General features: G+C 60.2%; 2 protein-coding genes across 5 annotated transcripts in view; one reads left to right on the top strand and one right to left on the bottom strand.

Moving 5' to 3' along the window:
• Positions 1 to 59: 59 nt before the first annotated feature.
• On the bottom strand, positions 60 to 4,472 carry LKAAEAR1 (LKAAEAR motif containing 1). Of its 2 annotated transcripts, XM_032257071.1 has the most exons (4): positions 4,230 to 4,467; positions 3,161 to 3,569; positions 2,893 to 3,015; positions 2,607 to 2,810 (listed from the first exon to the last, which is right to left on the bottom strand). In XM_032257071.1, the coding sequence occupies exons 1-4, from the start codon at positions 4,406 to 4,408 to the stop codon at positions 2,751 to 2,753; spliced, it is 771 nt and encodes a 256-aa protein (XP_032112962.1). In that variant the 5' UTR covers positions 4,409 to 4,467; the 3' UTR covers positions 2,607 to 2,750. The 2 variants fall into 2 exon arrangements, with proteins under 2 accessions (XP_032112959.1, XP_032112962.1); XM_032257068.1 differs by having other exon boundaries at positions 60 to 3,015; positions 4,230 to 4,472.
• Positions 4,473 to 9,008: 4,536 nt separating this feature from the next.
• OPRL1 (opioid related nociceptin receptor 1) overlaps positions 9,009 to 14,080 on the top strand; it is a 9,582-nt gene continuing 4,510 nt past the window's right edge. Inside the window, exons 1-3 of one of the 3 annotated variants that reach the window (XM_032257066.1) lie at positions 9,010 to 9,993; positions 10,784 to 11,027; positions 11,590 to 11,855. In XM_032257066.1, the coding sequence (XP_032112957.1) occupies positions 11,623 to 11,855 (233 nt within the window). In that variant the 5' untranslated portion in view covers positions 9,010 to 9,993; positions 10,784 to 11,027; positions 11,590 to 11,622. Of the gene's footprint in view, positions 10,404 to 10,783; positions 11,028 to 11,589; positions 11,856 to 14,080 lie in introns of all 3 variants that reach the window. The other 2 variants (XM_032257065.1, XM_032257067.1) reach the window with 2 other exon arrangements.

Genomic DNA, 14,080 nt, shown 5'->3' with positions numbered 1-14,080 from the left:
GCTGTGACGGGCTGGGCCGCGGCCCCCCCGCCTCTCTCAGCCTCGTCGTGAAACCGGGTGAAGAGCCTTTCGCGCTGTGGGGGCTTCTCGCGGAAGCGGGAGATGCCTGAGCTGCGGGGCTGGGGAACTGGGGGCGCGGCTCTTGCATCCGCAGTCACACTGAGTACTCTGTGGGGCCTGGCAGAGTCCCTGCTGACCCGCGTATCCCAGGACGTCCTGAAGCTTAAAGCCACACCGCCCCCTTTGCCACGAATGCCCTGTCCCTTCGGCTGACCCTTCGCCTCCTTTGTGACTCGGTGCAGCCCGGGTCAGGCTTCTCGTCCCAGCATGCTGTGTCAGGCGGCCCTGACCCTGCTCTGGAGCCGCCTGCAGAACATCTGTGCCCCCCTCCCCCGTGTGCAGCTCCCGTCCTACCCAAGCACTTGGCCGGGACACCTCCAGTGTCGGGGGCCGCCCAAAAAATGCATTCCAATTGCACGAGTCAGGGGTACACCTTCACAGAACTCTGAGGCCTGGAAAGGGAGCTGGAGATCTTGCTTGTGCACCTAATTCAACGGACAAGGATCAGTATCTGCAAGTCCCTGTGGGCCAGGCTGTGGGACCAGAAGCCAGCAACACGGATCAGCCTGGATCTGCTGCTGGGGGCACAGGTGAGTTGTGGGGGGCAGGCAGGAAAAGCCTGGGCGAGAGGCAGGAGCACTGAGGAGGGGAGGGCGCTGGGCTGCTGGGTTGGGCGGGAGCCTGGAGCGGGAGGCCAGAGGCAAGAGGGCGCTGGAGGACAGGCTGCCTCTCGAAGCCGTGCCCAGAGCCCTGGCCGACTTGACCTCAGAACCCTGTAGCTGCCATGTTGTCAGGCCAGGCCAGGCAAGGCAGGGGCCAGGAACCCCATGAGGACAAGAGACAGGCTGCTTCTTATTCAGCCCAGGTAACACTCCTGAGAGGTGGGCACAGGTGAGGTCAGGGAGGCTCAATGAAGATGGGCCAGCACCTGGTCCAGGCCACACAACCAGGCTGACCCCGCCCAGCCGGTCGGCCTGTTGTCTCCGCTGTGGGGAAATGCAGGTGTGGGTAGCTGGCAGTGGATGAAGGTCAGTGCCCACCCTGTGCCCTTGGGTTACTTTGCAATTCCCCCATCACCGCCCCATCTCCTCTGGTCCCTTGGGTTTGCTCTCCATTCCCGTGGCTTCTGCACAGAGCATCCCTGAAGTCCATGCGTGGAGTCAGGTGAGCTGGGCAGTTGATGATGCAGGTGGGATTTGAACCCAGGACCCTCTGCGCCCTCACAGTCCCCCAATATATTGGATCTTGGCCCACATGCCTTCCTTCCCCACAGAGCTTTCTACAGGCAGGAGTCCCCCTGGGCCCTGCAGAAATGTCCTGGGCCCCATTCCCTAGCTCCTTTGCACACCTAACCCCCTCCTTTCATGGGGATCAGAGGGCCTGTGTGCCGGTCTGACCCTGAAGCAGTTACTGAGGTCCTGCCTTGCTGGCCTTTGCAGGGTGCTGGGCTTTCTGTGTCTGTCTCTGCCTCTCTTTCCTTGGTGCCTATCTGATGCAGAGTGACCCGTCCCCTCTGGAGCGCTTGCTGCGTGTGGAGCACTGCACCAAGACCCTGATCTAAAAGATGAAGAAATTGAGTCTCAGAGAAGTAATGAGATAATATGTGATTCTCCTAGATGAACTCATTCTACCCACTCAGTCAGTCTCCGAGACAGAATCCTGGGGTCCAGGCTGCAGGGAGTTTGGCCAGAGGACACCAGGGCTGATGTCACCATATGCCACAAGCACATCAGGATGTGAGCGGTTGCCACTCCTGGACAGAGATGGCCTCCCCTTCCCTGTCTGCCCTGCACAAGCCCCTTCTCCCTGGCCTCCTTCCTCTTTCCCCTTCCCTTCCTGAACCCCCTCCTGACATGTCTCTCTTCCTTGTCAGCTGACTTCTGAGCTCTGTGTACAATCTGGGCTTGGGTCAAGGCCTAGGGAAGCCCCAGCTTCTGCAAAGAGCCCATGTCAGGGAGGAGAGTAAGGTCTGCCCAGAAACCTGGGGGCTTTTCAGAGTCCAGGGATTTTGTAGGTCCTGGGCCTGTTTGTCAGAATGGGACATGGGTGGTTTCCTTTTGAGAGAGAGAGAGAGAGAGAGAGAGAAAGAGAGAGAGAGAGAGAAGTGGAGGGGCAGAGGCAGAGGTGCAGGGCATTAAGGGGATCACAGGAGGCTATTCAGGATGGGAAAAAAGACCAGAGGGTGAGATTTTTTCTCTAGGGCAGCAGGGGCCTCCCAGAGGGGGTTCCCCTTCCTCAGTCTCTGGGTCCTCTGGGCACAGCTGGTGCCTCTTCAAAGGCCAGCTTAGGTCACTTCGCTGCCCCCAGCACCGCCCTCTCCCCGGGTGGGATGACCTGCACTGGGACCATTGTAGCCCGAGTCTGCCCTTACTTCTGGGGTGTGACTGCTGCTGAAACAGGCTCTTTCTCCATCGTCCCCAAGACTGGGGGCCTCCCATGGACCTGCAGAGCGCCAGGTTGCCTGTGGGGCAGGCCGGGTTCGGGGGTAGGTGTGTGTGACCCGTTACTTTCACCCCAGCCACTTGCATCTCCCCACTAAATAAGTCTGTGAGATCCACGGGAGAGGGAGCGCCCATACTCCCCGCTCCCCTCAGGGGTTCTGGGGAGCCGGAGCAGAAAGACCAGAGAGCCTTTGGAGAATGGTAACTTTATGTGGGAGGTTGGGGCGGGTTGCACGCTCTGGGTCGCCGTCACCGTGGGAAGATGCTGCTGTCCGCGTTCTCCTCCAGGATGGCCTCCACGCGCCTCCGCTGCGGGGGGACAGGCTGGGGCCGGGTGTGTGCAGAGGCGGGCGGGGGCCCCCTCTCCGCCCTCACTGGGGCTCGCCCGCACCTCTTGGCGGTCCAGGGGATCCGGGATCCGCGTGGGCCTCAGCTGTGGCGGCAGTAACAGCTCGAGCCGGATGGAGGCGCGCGCGGACTTCTGCTGCCGGATGAGCAGCGCGATCTCCTCGGCCTGCCGGGGCTCGGGTAGCTGAGCTCGCGCCCCACGCGCCCCGCCCCGCCCCGTTCCGCGCGCCCTGTGCGCCCCACGCGCCCCACGCGCCCCGCCCCACTCGCCCCGCCCCGTTCCGCGCGCCCCGTGCGCCCCCTCCCCTCACCCGCATGCGGGCGTAGCGCAGCCGCAGGGCGCGGACTCGCCCGCGGGCCTCTGCCGCCTTGAGGACGCCCAGGAGCAGGTTCTGGCGCTCCGAGGGCAGCTCGAGCGGCTGCGTCCACGTGCGCGGGTCGGGCATGCGGTGCCCCGGCCCTGCCGACCCGTGCGGAAAGGTGGAGGCGGCCGCGCCCACGTCCTCCAGCAGGTCGCAGAAGAGCAGGTGGCGGCGGCGCTGCGCGGGGAGCAAGGCCGCCAGCCCCTGCGGCGTCAGGGCCCAGCCCGGCTTCCGGGGCTCCGTCGCGGGCGCCGCCTTGGCGCCCCCCCCACCCCGCCCCGCGCCGGGTGCGCTCTTCCCGCCTTGCTCCTGCGGGGCCTGGCGCCCGGCCTCCTTCGCCGGCGGCGGCATCCTCCCCCTGCAGAGGGAAGAGGGCGTCCTGTCGGTGCCAGCGGTGGCCCTGGGGCCCTGCGCGCCCCTCGGGGACCCCCGTGCGCCCCAGCTCCGGCCCGCTGGGCTCCCCGCAGTCGGACTTGGTCCCGCACCCCCAGCCTCTTAACTCGGCCCAGGCGCACTCCCTCCCCCGAGCAGCGGCCCTGCCAGCGTCCTGCAGGCAACTGGGACTTTCTCATCAACTCAGTTGCAGGAAATGTCTCTCCGACCCTACCGGCTGCTGTGTTTGCACCGAGGAAATGCCGAGACCCCAGAGTGGATCTCCGGCCCTGCCAGGGTGGCGCCACATGGAGACCTCTAGGTGACCCCGGGGCACCTTCATTGTGCCCCCATGTCTGCGGTTCCTGACAGTGAGCATCTCCCACCAGACAGCTGTCTCTTCCCCTTCGGGGCCTCGATGGTTGTGGGGAGCAGAGCCTCAGGGGCAGGTGACAGAGGAGGGAGGGTCCGCGATGGGGAGAGGGGAAAAGAGTCAACAGCCCACCCGGCCAGCCTACAGCTGCCACCTTGCCCAGCCAGGGCCAGAGGCAGAGCCACGGCCCGACCCGGCGGCTGCGAACGCCCCCACCCCTCCTTAGCTCCAGGAGCCGAGGTCCTGCCCCTTCTTGGTCCCCACACTCCATACTTGCTGCCTGCTTGGGTCGGTGGAACCTCCGTGTAGCGCAGACTCTCTGGGGCTTGTTGACGCGGTTGCCCAGCAACCCGGAGTCCTGCGCCTCCCTCGAATCCGCGGGGCGGGTGGTGGGGGCGGGGGTGCCCTCCGGAGGGCCCTGGGGGCGTGGACGCGCCCCTCATAGGGGCCATCGCGGCACAGAGGCTTAGAGCCGGCTTCTCCAGCTTGGGCGAACGTCCTTTCCAGGCTGCAGCAGACGCACCATCCTAGGGGGTGTGGGCCCAGGTTCCTGGCTTGAGGGATCTTTGAGTCTAGTTTTTTGGAGCGGGGCCATCGGCCATGAGGAGACCTTGTGGTTCAGGCCCATTCCCTTCCGATGGCCAGGAGGCCCTGGCACCAGCCACTGGTGTTCACAGAAAGGGGTACTCGGGACCCCTCACCTCTTCTAGGGCAAGTCTGGGGCCTCAGGGGTCCAGGTGTCCCCCAAGACTAGAGCCGGGTTTTGCTGAACCCTGTGTCTTGGGATCTTGGGTCCTAGGTCCTAGATTTTGGAAATCTATTCGTGCATTCCTTTATTTTGTAACTAATTCTCAACTAATTAATAATTAATTCTTTTTTTGTTTTTTTTTGAGACGGAGTCTTGCTCTGTTGCCCAGGCTGGGGTGCAGTGGTGTGCTCTCAGCTCACCGCAATCTCTGCCTCCCAGGTTCAAGCCGATTTTCCTGTCTCAGCCTCCCGAGTAGCTGGGATTACAGGCACCTGTCACCACACCCAGCTGATTTTTGTATTTTTAGTAGAGATGGGGTTTCATCATGTTGGCCAGGCTCATCTCTTTTTTTTTTTTTTTTTTGCTACCAAAGTTTCGTCACATTACCCGTTACCCAGGCTGGAGTGCAATGGCGCCATCTCGGCTCACCGCAACCTCCGCCTCCTGGGTTCAGGCAATTCTCCTGCCTCAGCCTCCTGAGTAGCTCGGATTACAGGCACGCACCACCATGCCCAGCTAATTTTTTGTATTTTTAGTAGAGACGGGGTTTCACCATGTTGACCAGGATGGTCTCGATCTCTTGACCTCGTGATCCACCCGCCTCGGCCTCCCAAAGTGCTGGGATTACAGGCTTGAGCCACCGCGCCCAGCCTCATCTCAAACTCTTAACCTCAGGTGATCCACCCACCTCGGCCTCCCAAAGTGCTGAGATTACAGGCGTGAGCCACCATGCATGGCCAATTAATAATTCTATAATTTTTTCAGGCATTAAGTGTGTTCTAGAATGTCTTAATTCACATGCTTTTTCCACAGTTTAAATTAGGCAAAAATGAATGCAAGATGTCTGTGCTCTCTCTACATCCATCGACGTGCCTCGGGGTACCTTACTGGGAGTTGGAACCTGTGAGCCTGGGAGGAGGGCTGTCCTGGCTGAGGGGCAGGGTCTTAGCTGAGGTTCTGGCCTTTTGGCAGGAGGCTATTGGGTGTTCCCGTTGTTTTTGGGAGGCTGCCCTGGCCTCTCAGTAAGAGGGTAAACTTTGACATTCAGCCCTTTTCCCGGAGTCGGCATCCCATCCTTTGGTGAGGCCCATTCTTCTAGCCCTCGAGCCTCTGCTGCTCCCCACGAAGGCTCTTCCTGGTGCTGCTCCCTCCCCTCCTGCAGGTGCCTTTGGGGTGCTGCCTGGACCGTAGCACCAGCCTGGCTTGAGGAAGGTCCCTGGGCTCCAGAAGCAGCAGGGAGTACGTAGGGACGCTCACCTGCAGCTGCTTCCTCCAGGCAGCCTTCTGTGCTTGCATAGAAGTGAGTCCTTTGAGACAGGACTTGGGCCATCCTCAGCTTCCCTGGGTCCCAGCCAGCGGGACACAGGGGTGGGGAGCTTTCTGTCTCTTGGTGGTTGTGGGGGTGGGTCGCACAGGGAGTAAGGGAATGTTCTTCTGTTCTGCAAGAAGGGGCTTTGAGACCGAGTCTCACTCTGTCACCCAGGCTGGAGTGCAGTGATGTGATCTTGGTTCGCTGCAACCTCTGCCTCCCAGGTTCAAGCGATTCTCCTGCCTCAGCCTCCTGAGTAGCTGGGACTACAGGCTTGTGCCACCATGCCCAGCTAATTTTTGTATTTTTAGCCATGTTGGCTAGGCTGGTCTGGAACTTCAGGATGGTCTTGATCTCCTGACCTCGTGATGCACCCGCCTCGATCTACCAGTGCTGGGATTACAGGCGTGAGGCACCATGCCCAGCCTCTTTCACTTTTTCAATAGCACTAATGTATGGCCTGGTGACTATATTTCCCAGGGGATGGCTGCTTTGTGTGGGGCTGCCGGACCCTCTGGTTTGATTCTTGTCCTTGGCCAGCCCAGGGTGGTGAAGCCTGTGGAAGGAGGATGTAGACTGGGCCTGCCCTGGGGGCTCAAGTGGTGGGGACAGAGGACAGTGCTCCAGCTGCCCTCTAGCATTTGTGGATTCTGAGTCACTGGATAAGAGTGAGGTGTGTGTGTTTGCCTGGTGAGTGGGTGTGAATCTCACCCCAGAGCCCAAATACCCAAGAGCTCCATGTGCAGCCTGTGACAGGCTTTAACTGTCATTTGTGGACACAGGCTCTGTGCTGTCATTCGTGTGCCATCGTGTCATGTCTTGAGCTATCCCTCCTCTCCTTGCATGCTGTTTTGCCTGCCTAGGACATGTGTGTTTGAGGTTGTCTTGCTCTCTCGTATAACATGTGTCTCTCGCCATCTCTTTTGTGACATGTATGTTCTGTATAGGACCCTGCTTCTACCTTCCCCCTTCTGGAGGGGCCACCCCACCTTTGGCAGGTTGGGGGAGGGCAGGACTCTATTAGAGGTCTGGAGAAACCTGGGCCATTTCATCTGCACCACCTGTTCTCCTCTGTGGGAGCCTTTCTGGGTCCAGGGCTGGGCCCCTGCCAACCTCAGGGAGCGCATTCAGCATCACATCTGGCCACTCCCCTGGCCAGATGACCAGGCCTGTCCTTCCCTCTAAGACTGCACGTGTGAGGGGCCAGGTGTCTGCCTCCCGCAGTCTCTGCTGGGTCTGTTGACCACACTCTCAGAGGATATCTGTTGAGACTAGAGCTCACAGGCCTAGCCTGGCAGCCGTGTTGCTGAGTCATGGCCAGGTTTGGAAGGCTCCCAGGGCTGAGGGTCGTGGGGTAGGCTTCTTGGAGGAGGTAGGACCGGAGCTGGTGGGGGTGTGGCAGGATTCATGCAAAGGGCCAGGATCTGCACAGGAGGCCAGAGGCTGTGCAGGAGGCCAGAGGCTGAGCAGGAGGCCACAGGCTGTGCAGGAGGCCAGAGGCTGAGCAGGAGGCCACAGGCTGTGCAGGAGGCCACAGGCTGAGCAGGAGGCCAGAGGCTGTGCAGGAGGCCAGAGGCTGAGCAGGAGGCCAGAGGCTGCGCAGGACGCCACAGGCTGCGCAGGAGGCCAGAGGCTGAGCAGGAGGCCAGAGGCTGTGCAGGAGGCCAGAGGCTGTGCAGGAGGCGACAGGCTGTGCAGGAGGCGACAGGCTGTGCAGGAGGCCAGGATCTCTGCATGGGGCAAGAGTATCTGCAGGGAGGACTTCTAGGGGGTCACAGGATCTGTGGAGGGTGCAGGATCTTTGCAGCGGGGCTTGGATATGTGCAGGGGCCAGGATCTGGGTGGCGGCAGGATCTGTGCAGGGAGCTAGGATTGGTTCAGTGGGACAGGATCTTTGAGGCGAGTCAGGATCTGTGTAAGCCTACAGGATCTGGGCGGGGGCATGGTCTGTGCCAAGGGGCAGGCAGGTTCTTGCAGGGGGATGAGATCTGTACAACAGGGACAGGATCTCTGCAGGGCAGTCAGGGTTTATGCAGGGGGCTGGGAATGTGTAGGTGAGATGGGGTCTGTTCTGACTGGGGGCAGGACTCATGGAGGTGGCAGGATCTTTGCCAGGGGGCAGAGTCTCTGTGGGGGAGCAGCTTCTGTGCAGTGGGGCCAGGATCTGTGCAGTAGGAGTCTACATTAGGAGTCAGTGTCTGTTCAAGGGACCTGTTTGGGGAGGGCAGGATTTGTGCTGCAGGCAGTGTCTGTTCAGGTTGGGGGGAGAGGACCTGTCCAGGAGGGCAGGATCTGTACAGAGGGGCCAAGATCTATGCAGGGGGATGGGTTCTCTGTGGAGTGGGGGTACAGTCTGTGCCGGGGTTTGGGGCGACTGGATCCTTGCAGGTGTGGTCAGGGTCTTTGCAGGGGGGACAGATGGTGTGCATCAGGTGCACAGGGTCAGTGCATAGGGGCAGGGTCTGTACAGGGGTGCGGGCAGGGTCTATGTGGGTGGGGCCAGGTTCTGTGCAGGGGGCCTAGGCTGTTCAGGGTGCCAGGGTCTTGGCAGGGGCTTTGCAGTGGGCACAAGGGACGGAGGAGCTGTCCTGGGTTTTGTGCTTACGAATATACCAGGGCAAGATGACACAGAAAACACACAGGAAGTTCAAGGGAACACAGTATCAGATTATGAACACCTTCTGGATCAGTTGGGGAGGCCACGGCCTTCTGCTGGACCCTGAATGGCTCCCACAAAGGGAGTTGAGGTCTCTATTGCCTCCTGAAACACCAGGCAAGGCAGAGCTGGGAGCTGCCTTGGTGGAGGCGCAGGTGGCTGGCTGCTGTTGCTGGGCGAGAAGGCTTGGGGTCAAAAGAGGCAGGGGTCAGGGAGCTAGGTCTGACCTCACCCCCTTCCTTTCTTCCTGTCCTGTCCCCAACATGTTTTCCTCCCCTCCGCCCTGTTCTCTCTCCATTCTCCCTCCCACTCCTTTCCCTTTCCCCCTCCTCCCCATCCCGGCCCCTCATTCTCTCCCTCTCTGGCTGCATGGAGGAAGTTGTGTGGGTGACCGGGTGGCAGGCAGACATGCTAAGGGAGAGGGTTTGCAGCAAGGGATGAGGTTCCTGTGTCCCTCGCTCTGCCCTGGCCTCTGCCACTGGCTCCTGGGCCGGGCACATTGAGGGGGGCTCCTTTGTCCCCCTTCCCTTAGAAGGTCTCTTCTCTGCCCACCCTCAGTGCCTGCAGTGCCCAGTCTGGGCGGCAGCTGAAGACCATCAGAAAATGAGGTTCTGTGGGTGGGTGGGTAGGCAGGCTCAGGAAGCTGCAGTAGGAGGGTCTGGGACTTCCTGCTCAGAGCTTGGTGAGCCCAGCGGGGGCAGGGGGCTGCAGGGATCCGAGCCTGCCTGGATCCCTTCCCACCTCAGCTCCCCAGGCAGGGGGCTCACCCTTGCGCCTTTCCTGGAGAGCGTGTTTCTGCGTGCGTGTGTCCTCTGGGTGTCTGACGGCCTTGGTCTGTGTCTGTCTGTTCCCAGAGGTGTCCATGCACGCTGTAGTTCTGCCCGTGAGCCTGTGTGTGCCTTGGCACCGTCTTCCATGTGTGTGACCTGTGTGTATGTGTATCCCTGTGAGCGTCTGCGTTTCTGAGTGTGTATCTGTCTCTGTGTGTTCACCCATATGCCTGTCTGGGCATCTCTATGTTTGCAGGAATGTGTGTCCCATGAGTGTCTGTGGACATGCTCCGTGCCTTCACATGTGTCTCAGAGCCTTGGTTGCCGTGAAGATGCAGGCATAAGTCCTGGGGGACAGCCAGGGATGCTGGGTCCTGGGGCATCTGCCCGTTCCATCCTCTTCTGATTTGCCAGGTATCCTAGCGACGCTGCTGCCGGTTGCTTAGCAACCAGGTCCCCATTCTTGGAGAAGGTGCTCTGAGCAGGGTCTGAGCTGTCGGGAGAGGTCTGCTTCTCCTTCAAAGCCCGTGCAGGAAGAACGACCCCGTGACCAGGTGGGAGCTGGCGATTCAGCTCAAGGGTCACCCACACGGCCTTGACCTGTGACCTTTCATCTCAGTGGATCGGGCAGGGGACCCCCGTGCTGAGAAAGACACAACTCCAAAGGAGCCGCTCAGCTTTGTGGGGGCCGGGGCCCCGTGTGGGGAGCGATGCTTGGCACAGCTCTGGGACACAGCTGTGGCAGACGTGCCCTTGGCGTGTTTCCCAGTGACAAGCAGACCTGGGGTTTCAACCCGTCTCTGTCGCTCTGCAGGGCCTCATGCTGCTGAAGCTTTATGCTGTCGGCAGTGGCCGGGTGTGGTGGGAGTGACTGAGCTTCGGGAGCACGCAGTAGGTGCTGGGCCAGTGCTGGGTCTCGCCTGCTTGTTTACCATGAAGCTTTGATCTGCGGAGAGCTGGCCGGGTGGGGGATTTTTGTGTGCCGGGAGCCCAGCTGGGGGGTGCTGTTCTGGGCACGGAATGCCAGCTCTGGCTGGTCTGGACCAGCTGTCCGAGGCTGTGTCTCTTGTGTGTGAGTCGTGACCCCCACGTCTGTGTGTGTCAGTCTGTGTGCATGTCTCCATGTGCGTCCCCAGGTCTGCATCTGTGTGTCCTGTGCCTATAAGCCTGTGGCCATCTCTGTCTGTGTGTCCCGGCCTGTGCCCGTGTCTCCATCTGGGGTCTGTGGGTCTGAGCCTCCTTGTTCATCTCTGCATGTGTGTCCTGGTCCGTGTCTCCCCATCCAGTGTGGGGCTGGCACAGCCCTGGATGCAGTGACCCACCTTCCCTCGGCCCCTCTTCCAGCCTGCGCAGCCCCTCCCCCTCTGGAGCTGCAGCCTCCTCCCCCCACCCCCCGTGTCGGGCTGCCGGGCTCACTTGGCTGCTGCGTCTGGTCTGGCGGTCTGGCGTCTGCTGAGGAGAAGGAGACCCTGTGCTGAGCCAGTGGCGGCTGGGCCTCTTCCACCCTGCTCTGCACCTGCGCTCGACTGCTGGCTGGCTGAGGGTGGGGGTCTCTACGGTGGTCCCAGCTCCCAAGAAGGTTGCAGAGGTAAGGGCCTGAGCTGCTGGAGGTCTGGTGGGGGTCCTGCTGACAGACTGCAGCACAGCAGGGCTGGGGGCAGGAGGAAGCTGGGTCCCAGGCATTTCTGGGTGTGTCTCAGTCTCTTTTGTGTCTGCGTGTGCATGAGGGCAGGTTTGGGCATCCGTGTGTTTATCTCTCTGTGTGACATGTGTCCCAGCATCCCTGTGCCTGTGAGCACACGAGTGGCTCTGTCCATGAGTCCCTGTGGGTGGACACGTGTCCTGTGGTGTAACTGCCTCCAGGCAGCCTGTATGTGTCTGTAAAGCGAATGAGAGGTGCCCTTGGGGTGCATGTGTGTCTCTGTGTTCTGTGAGCCCGTCTGTGCACATGTGTCCTCATGTCTCCATGAGTCCCTGGCTGTGCATGTGTGTTCCCGTGTGTTCCGATGTGTGTGCCTGTGTACCTCAGTGACTGTGGCTGCTGCCCAGTGGGGGGTCCGTGTGCCTGCTGGGCCACACGTGCTGTGCCGGAGGCTGCGGCTGGGTGTGTGTCTGGCTCTGCAGCTGCTTGTCTCTGTGCTCTGTCCCAGGTGCTACACTCAGTGGATCTGCAGGGCACTGGCATGGAGCCCCTCTTCCCCGCCCCGTTCTGGGAGGTCATCTATGGCAGCCATCTTCAGGGCAACCTGTCCCTGCTGAGCCCCAACCACAGCCTGCTGCCTCCGCACCTGCTGCTCAACACCAGCCACGGCGCCTTCCTGCCCCTTGGGCTCAAGGTCACCATCGTGGGCCTCTACCTGGCCGTGTGTGTTGGGGGGCTCCTGGGGAACTGCCTCGTCATGTATGTCATCCTCAGGTAGGCTGGGCCATGGGGTTCCTGTCTGGTGAGTCCCACACAGCTGCAAAGGGGGAAACTGGCTGTTCCTGACCGGCCTGAGCAGGTGGTGCTTTCCTGCTTCCTCCATTAAATGTTTTTGTCCCTGTCCAGGAGGCAGGGCCAGTCCTGAGGCCCCGGGTGCTCACCTCCCGGGGAGGGGATGGGAACGGCTGGCCCTGGCCCACCCCCACTGTGTCCCAGGCAGAGATGTCGCCACCCTGACCCCTGTTTGAACTGTGGATCAGGCTCTGTGCCAAGCTGTCTGCTTGAATGACCTCATGAGACCCCATATTGGCCCTGTGACGTGCTGTCAGCCCATTCCCTGGATGCGTGGGGGGAGGCACAGGGCTGGTGCCAGGACAGTCCTGAAACCCCTCTTCAGGCTCTAGGGCTCCTGCTCGTGAAGTGTCTGCGTTGATCCCACGATCTGTGGGTTCACACGGGATAACTTGTGGGGGCCAAAGAGAGGGCAGCTGATAGTTGGTTGAGGGGGCAGTGTGGGGAGCAGTGTGAAAAAGCAGTGTGGGGGACAGTGCGGGGGACAGCTGGGGCAGCCAGGGGGATAGTGGGGGGATAGCATGGGGAATAGTGGGAGGGTCATGTGGGGGACAGCAGGGGGCAGCCCGGAGGATGGTGTTGGGGGATAGCATGGGGAGATACAGTGTGGGGGACAGCAGAGGGATAGCAAGGGAGATAGTGTGGGGGATCGCGGGGGGCAGCCGGGGGATGGTATTGGAGACAGCATGGGGCACAGCGTGGGGGTCAGTGTGGGAGTGGGCAAGGAACCCTTCACATGGATTGTGTATGGGACAGGTAGAAGATGGGGATGACTTAAGCAGAAAGGGAGGGTTTTCTGGGCAGAGAAAATGAGGAACCCCAAATCCATCCAGATGAGAGAGACTGAAGGGGCGGGGACAGCAGGTGGGGTCTTGAAGGCCTGGTTGGGGGAACTGTTCTTCAGGCAGTGAGGGGTTATGGGTGATACTTTAACAGGAAAATGACATGGCTGGAATGAGGTTTCTTATTGATCCAGGGTGCTGCCTGGACCCAGAAAAAAGGTGATTCTGAAGAAAGTACCCAGGATTCTAAAGCAAGTGGTCTCTCCTTATAACTTCAAAGGGCCCCTGCCAAAGGTGCTATGTGGGTAGAGGCAGGACAGGGCAGTGGGGGCGTTCTAGCTGCCACCACCCCAGCCCTGTCCTCTGAGTGTCCCTCAGAAAAGCTGCTTTTCCCATCTGGAAAGTGAGCAAGGTGGACCATGTGGCCACACCTGTGTGTGCATGTGTGTGTGCACATGTGTATGTGTGTGCGTGCATGTGCCTGTGTGCACATGTGTACGTGTATATGTGTGTGCAGATGACACATGGTCAGACAAGAGCGTGGGAAGAACAGCTGCCCCTCCCCAGTGCTGACTCCTAAGTGAGGGCACTGGGGAGACTGCTTCACAATGTGCATGTCCCTTCGTGGCTGGTGGGCGTGCCACGGCTCAGGAGTGTGGCAGCCTGGGGTGGTCCCTGGGCTTGAGCCCCTTTCCTGCCATGATGGCGTCTCTACTGTGTCTCTCCTCTGCGCTGGGCAGTACAACTCTCTCAGCCACTTCCTGCATTAAAGCAGACAAGGAAGGTCATCTTTCTCACCAGAGTCCCCAGAGAGATCGATGCTCAGGGGCTGCCCTGGCCACGCTGGCAGCACACGGCATGCTTTGAGCCACTGGGCTGTGGAACCATCCTGGGAGTCAGAAACACCCCGCTCTGAGTCCTGCTCTGCTTTTTACCAGCTCCAAGGCCTTAAAAAAACAACATAGACCCTCTGGGCCTCAGTTTCTTCCTTTATGGAGGGGGATCAAATCTTCAATGACATACATTCCCCTGAAGAGCTTGGTGCAGGTATTTGCTGTAAGCATTGTCATTTCTTGGTGATTGCGGCCTCTTTGCGCTTATTCATAATCAGTCTCTCAGAGGCAGAACTGAGCCCCATACTTCCTTACAGCAGCTAAACTCACACAGAATAATGTCATCGCGGGTGCTGCTGCCACTGCCAATACAACTGCCACCACTATCATCACCATCACCACTGTCATCACCATCACCACGATCACCACCACCATCACCATCATCACCATCATCACTATCATCACCACCACCATCACCACCACCATCACCACCACCATCACCATCACCATCATCACTATCATCACCACCACC

The sequence above is a fragment of the Sapajus apella genome, unplaced genomic scaffold (assembly GCF_009761245.1).
Source record: "Sapajus apella isolate SASKATOON/1434 unplaced genomic scaffold, GSC_monkey_1.0 scaffold96, whole genome shotgun sequence".
Classification (NCBI taxonomy): domain Eukaryota; kingdom Metazoa; phylum Chordata; class Mammalia; order Primates; family Cebidae; genus Sapajus; species Sapajus apella.
The sequence above is the reverse complement of the archived record's forward strand: the minus strand, read 5'-3'. Positions and strand labels throughout refer to the sequence as shown.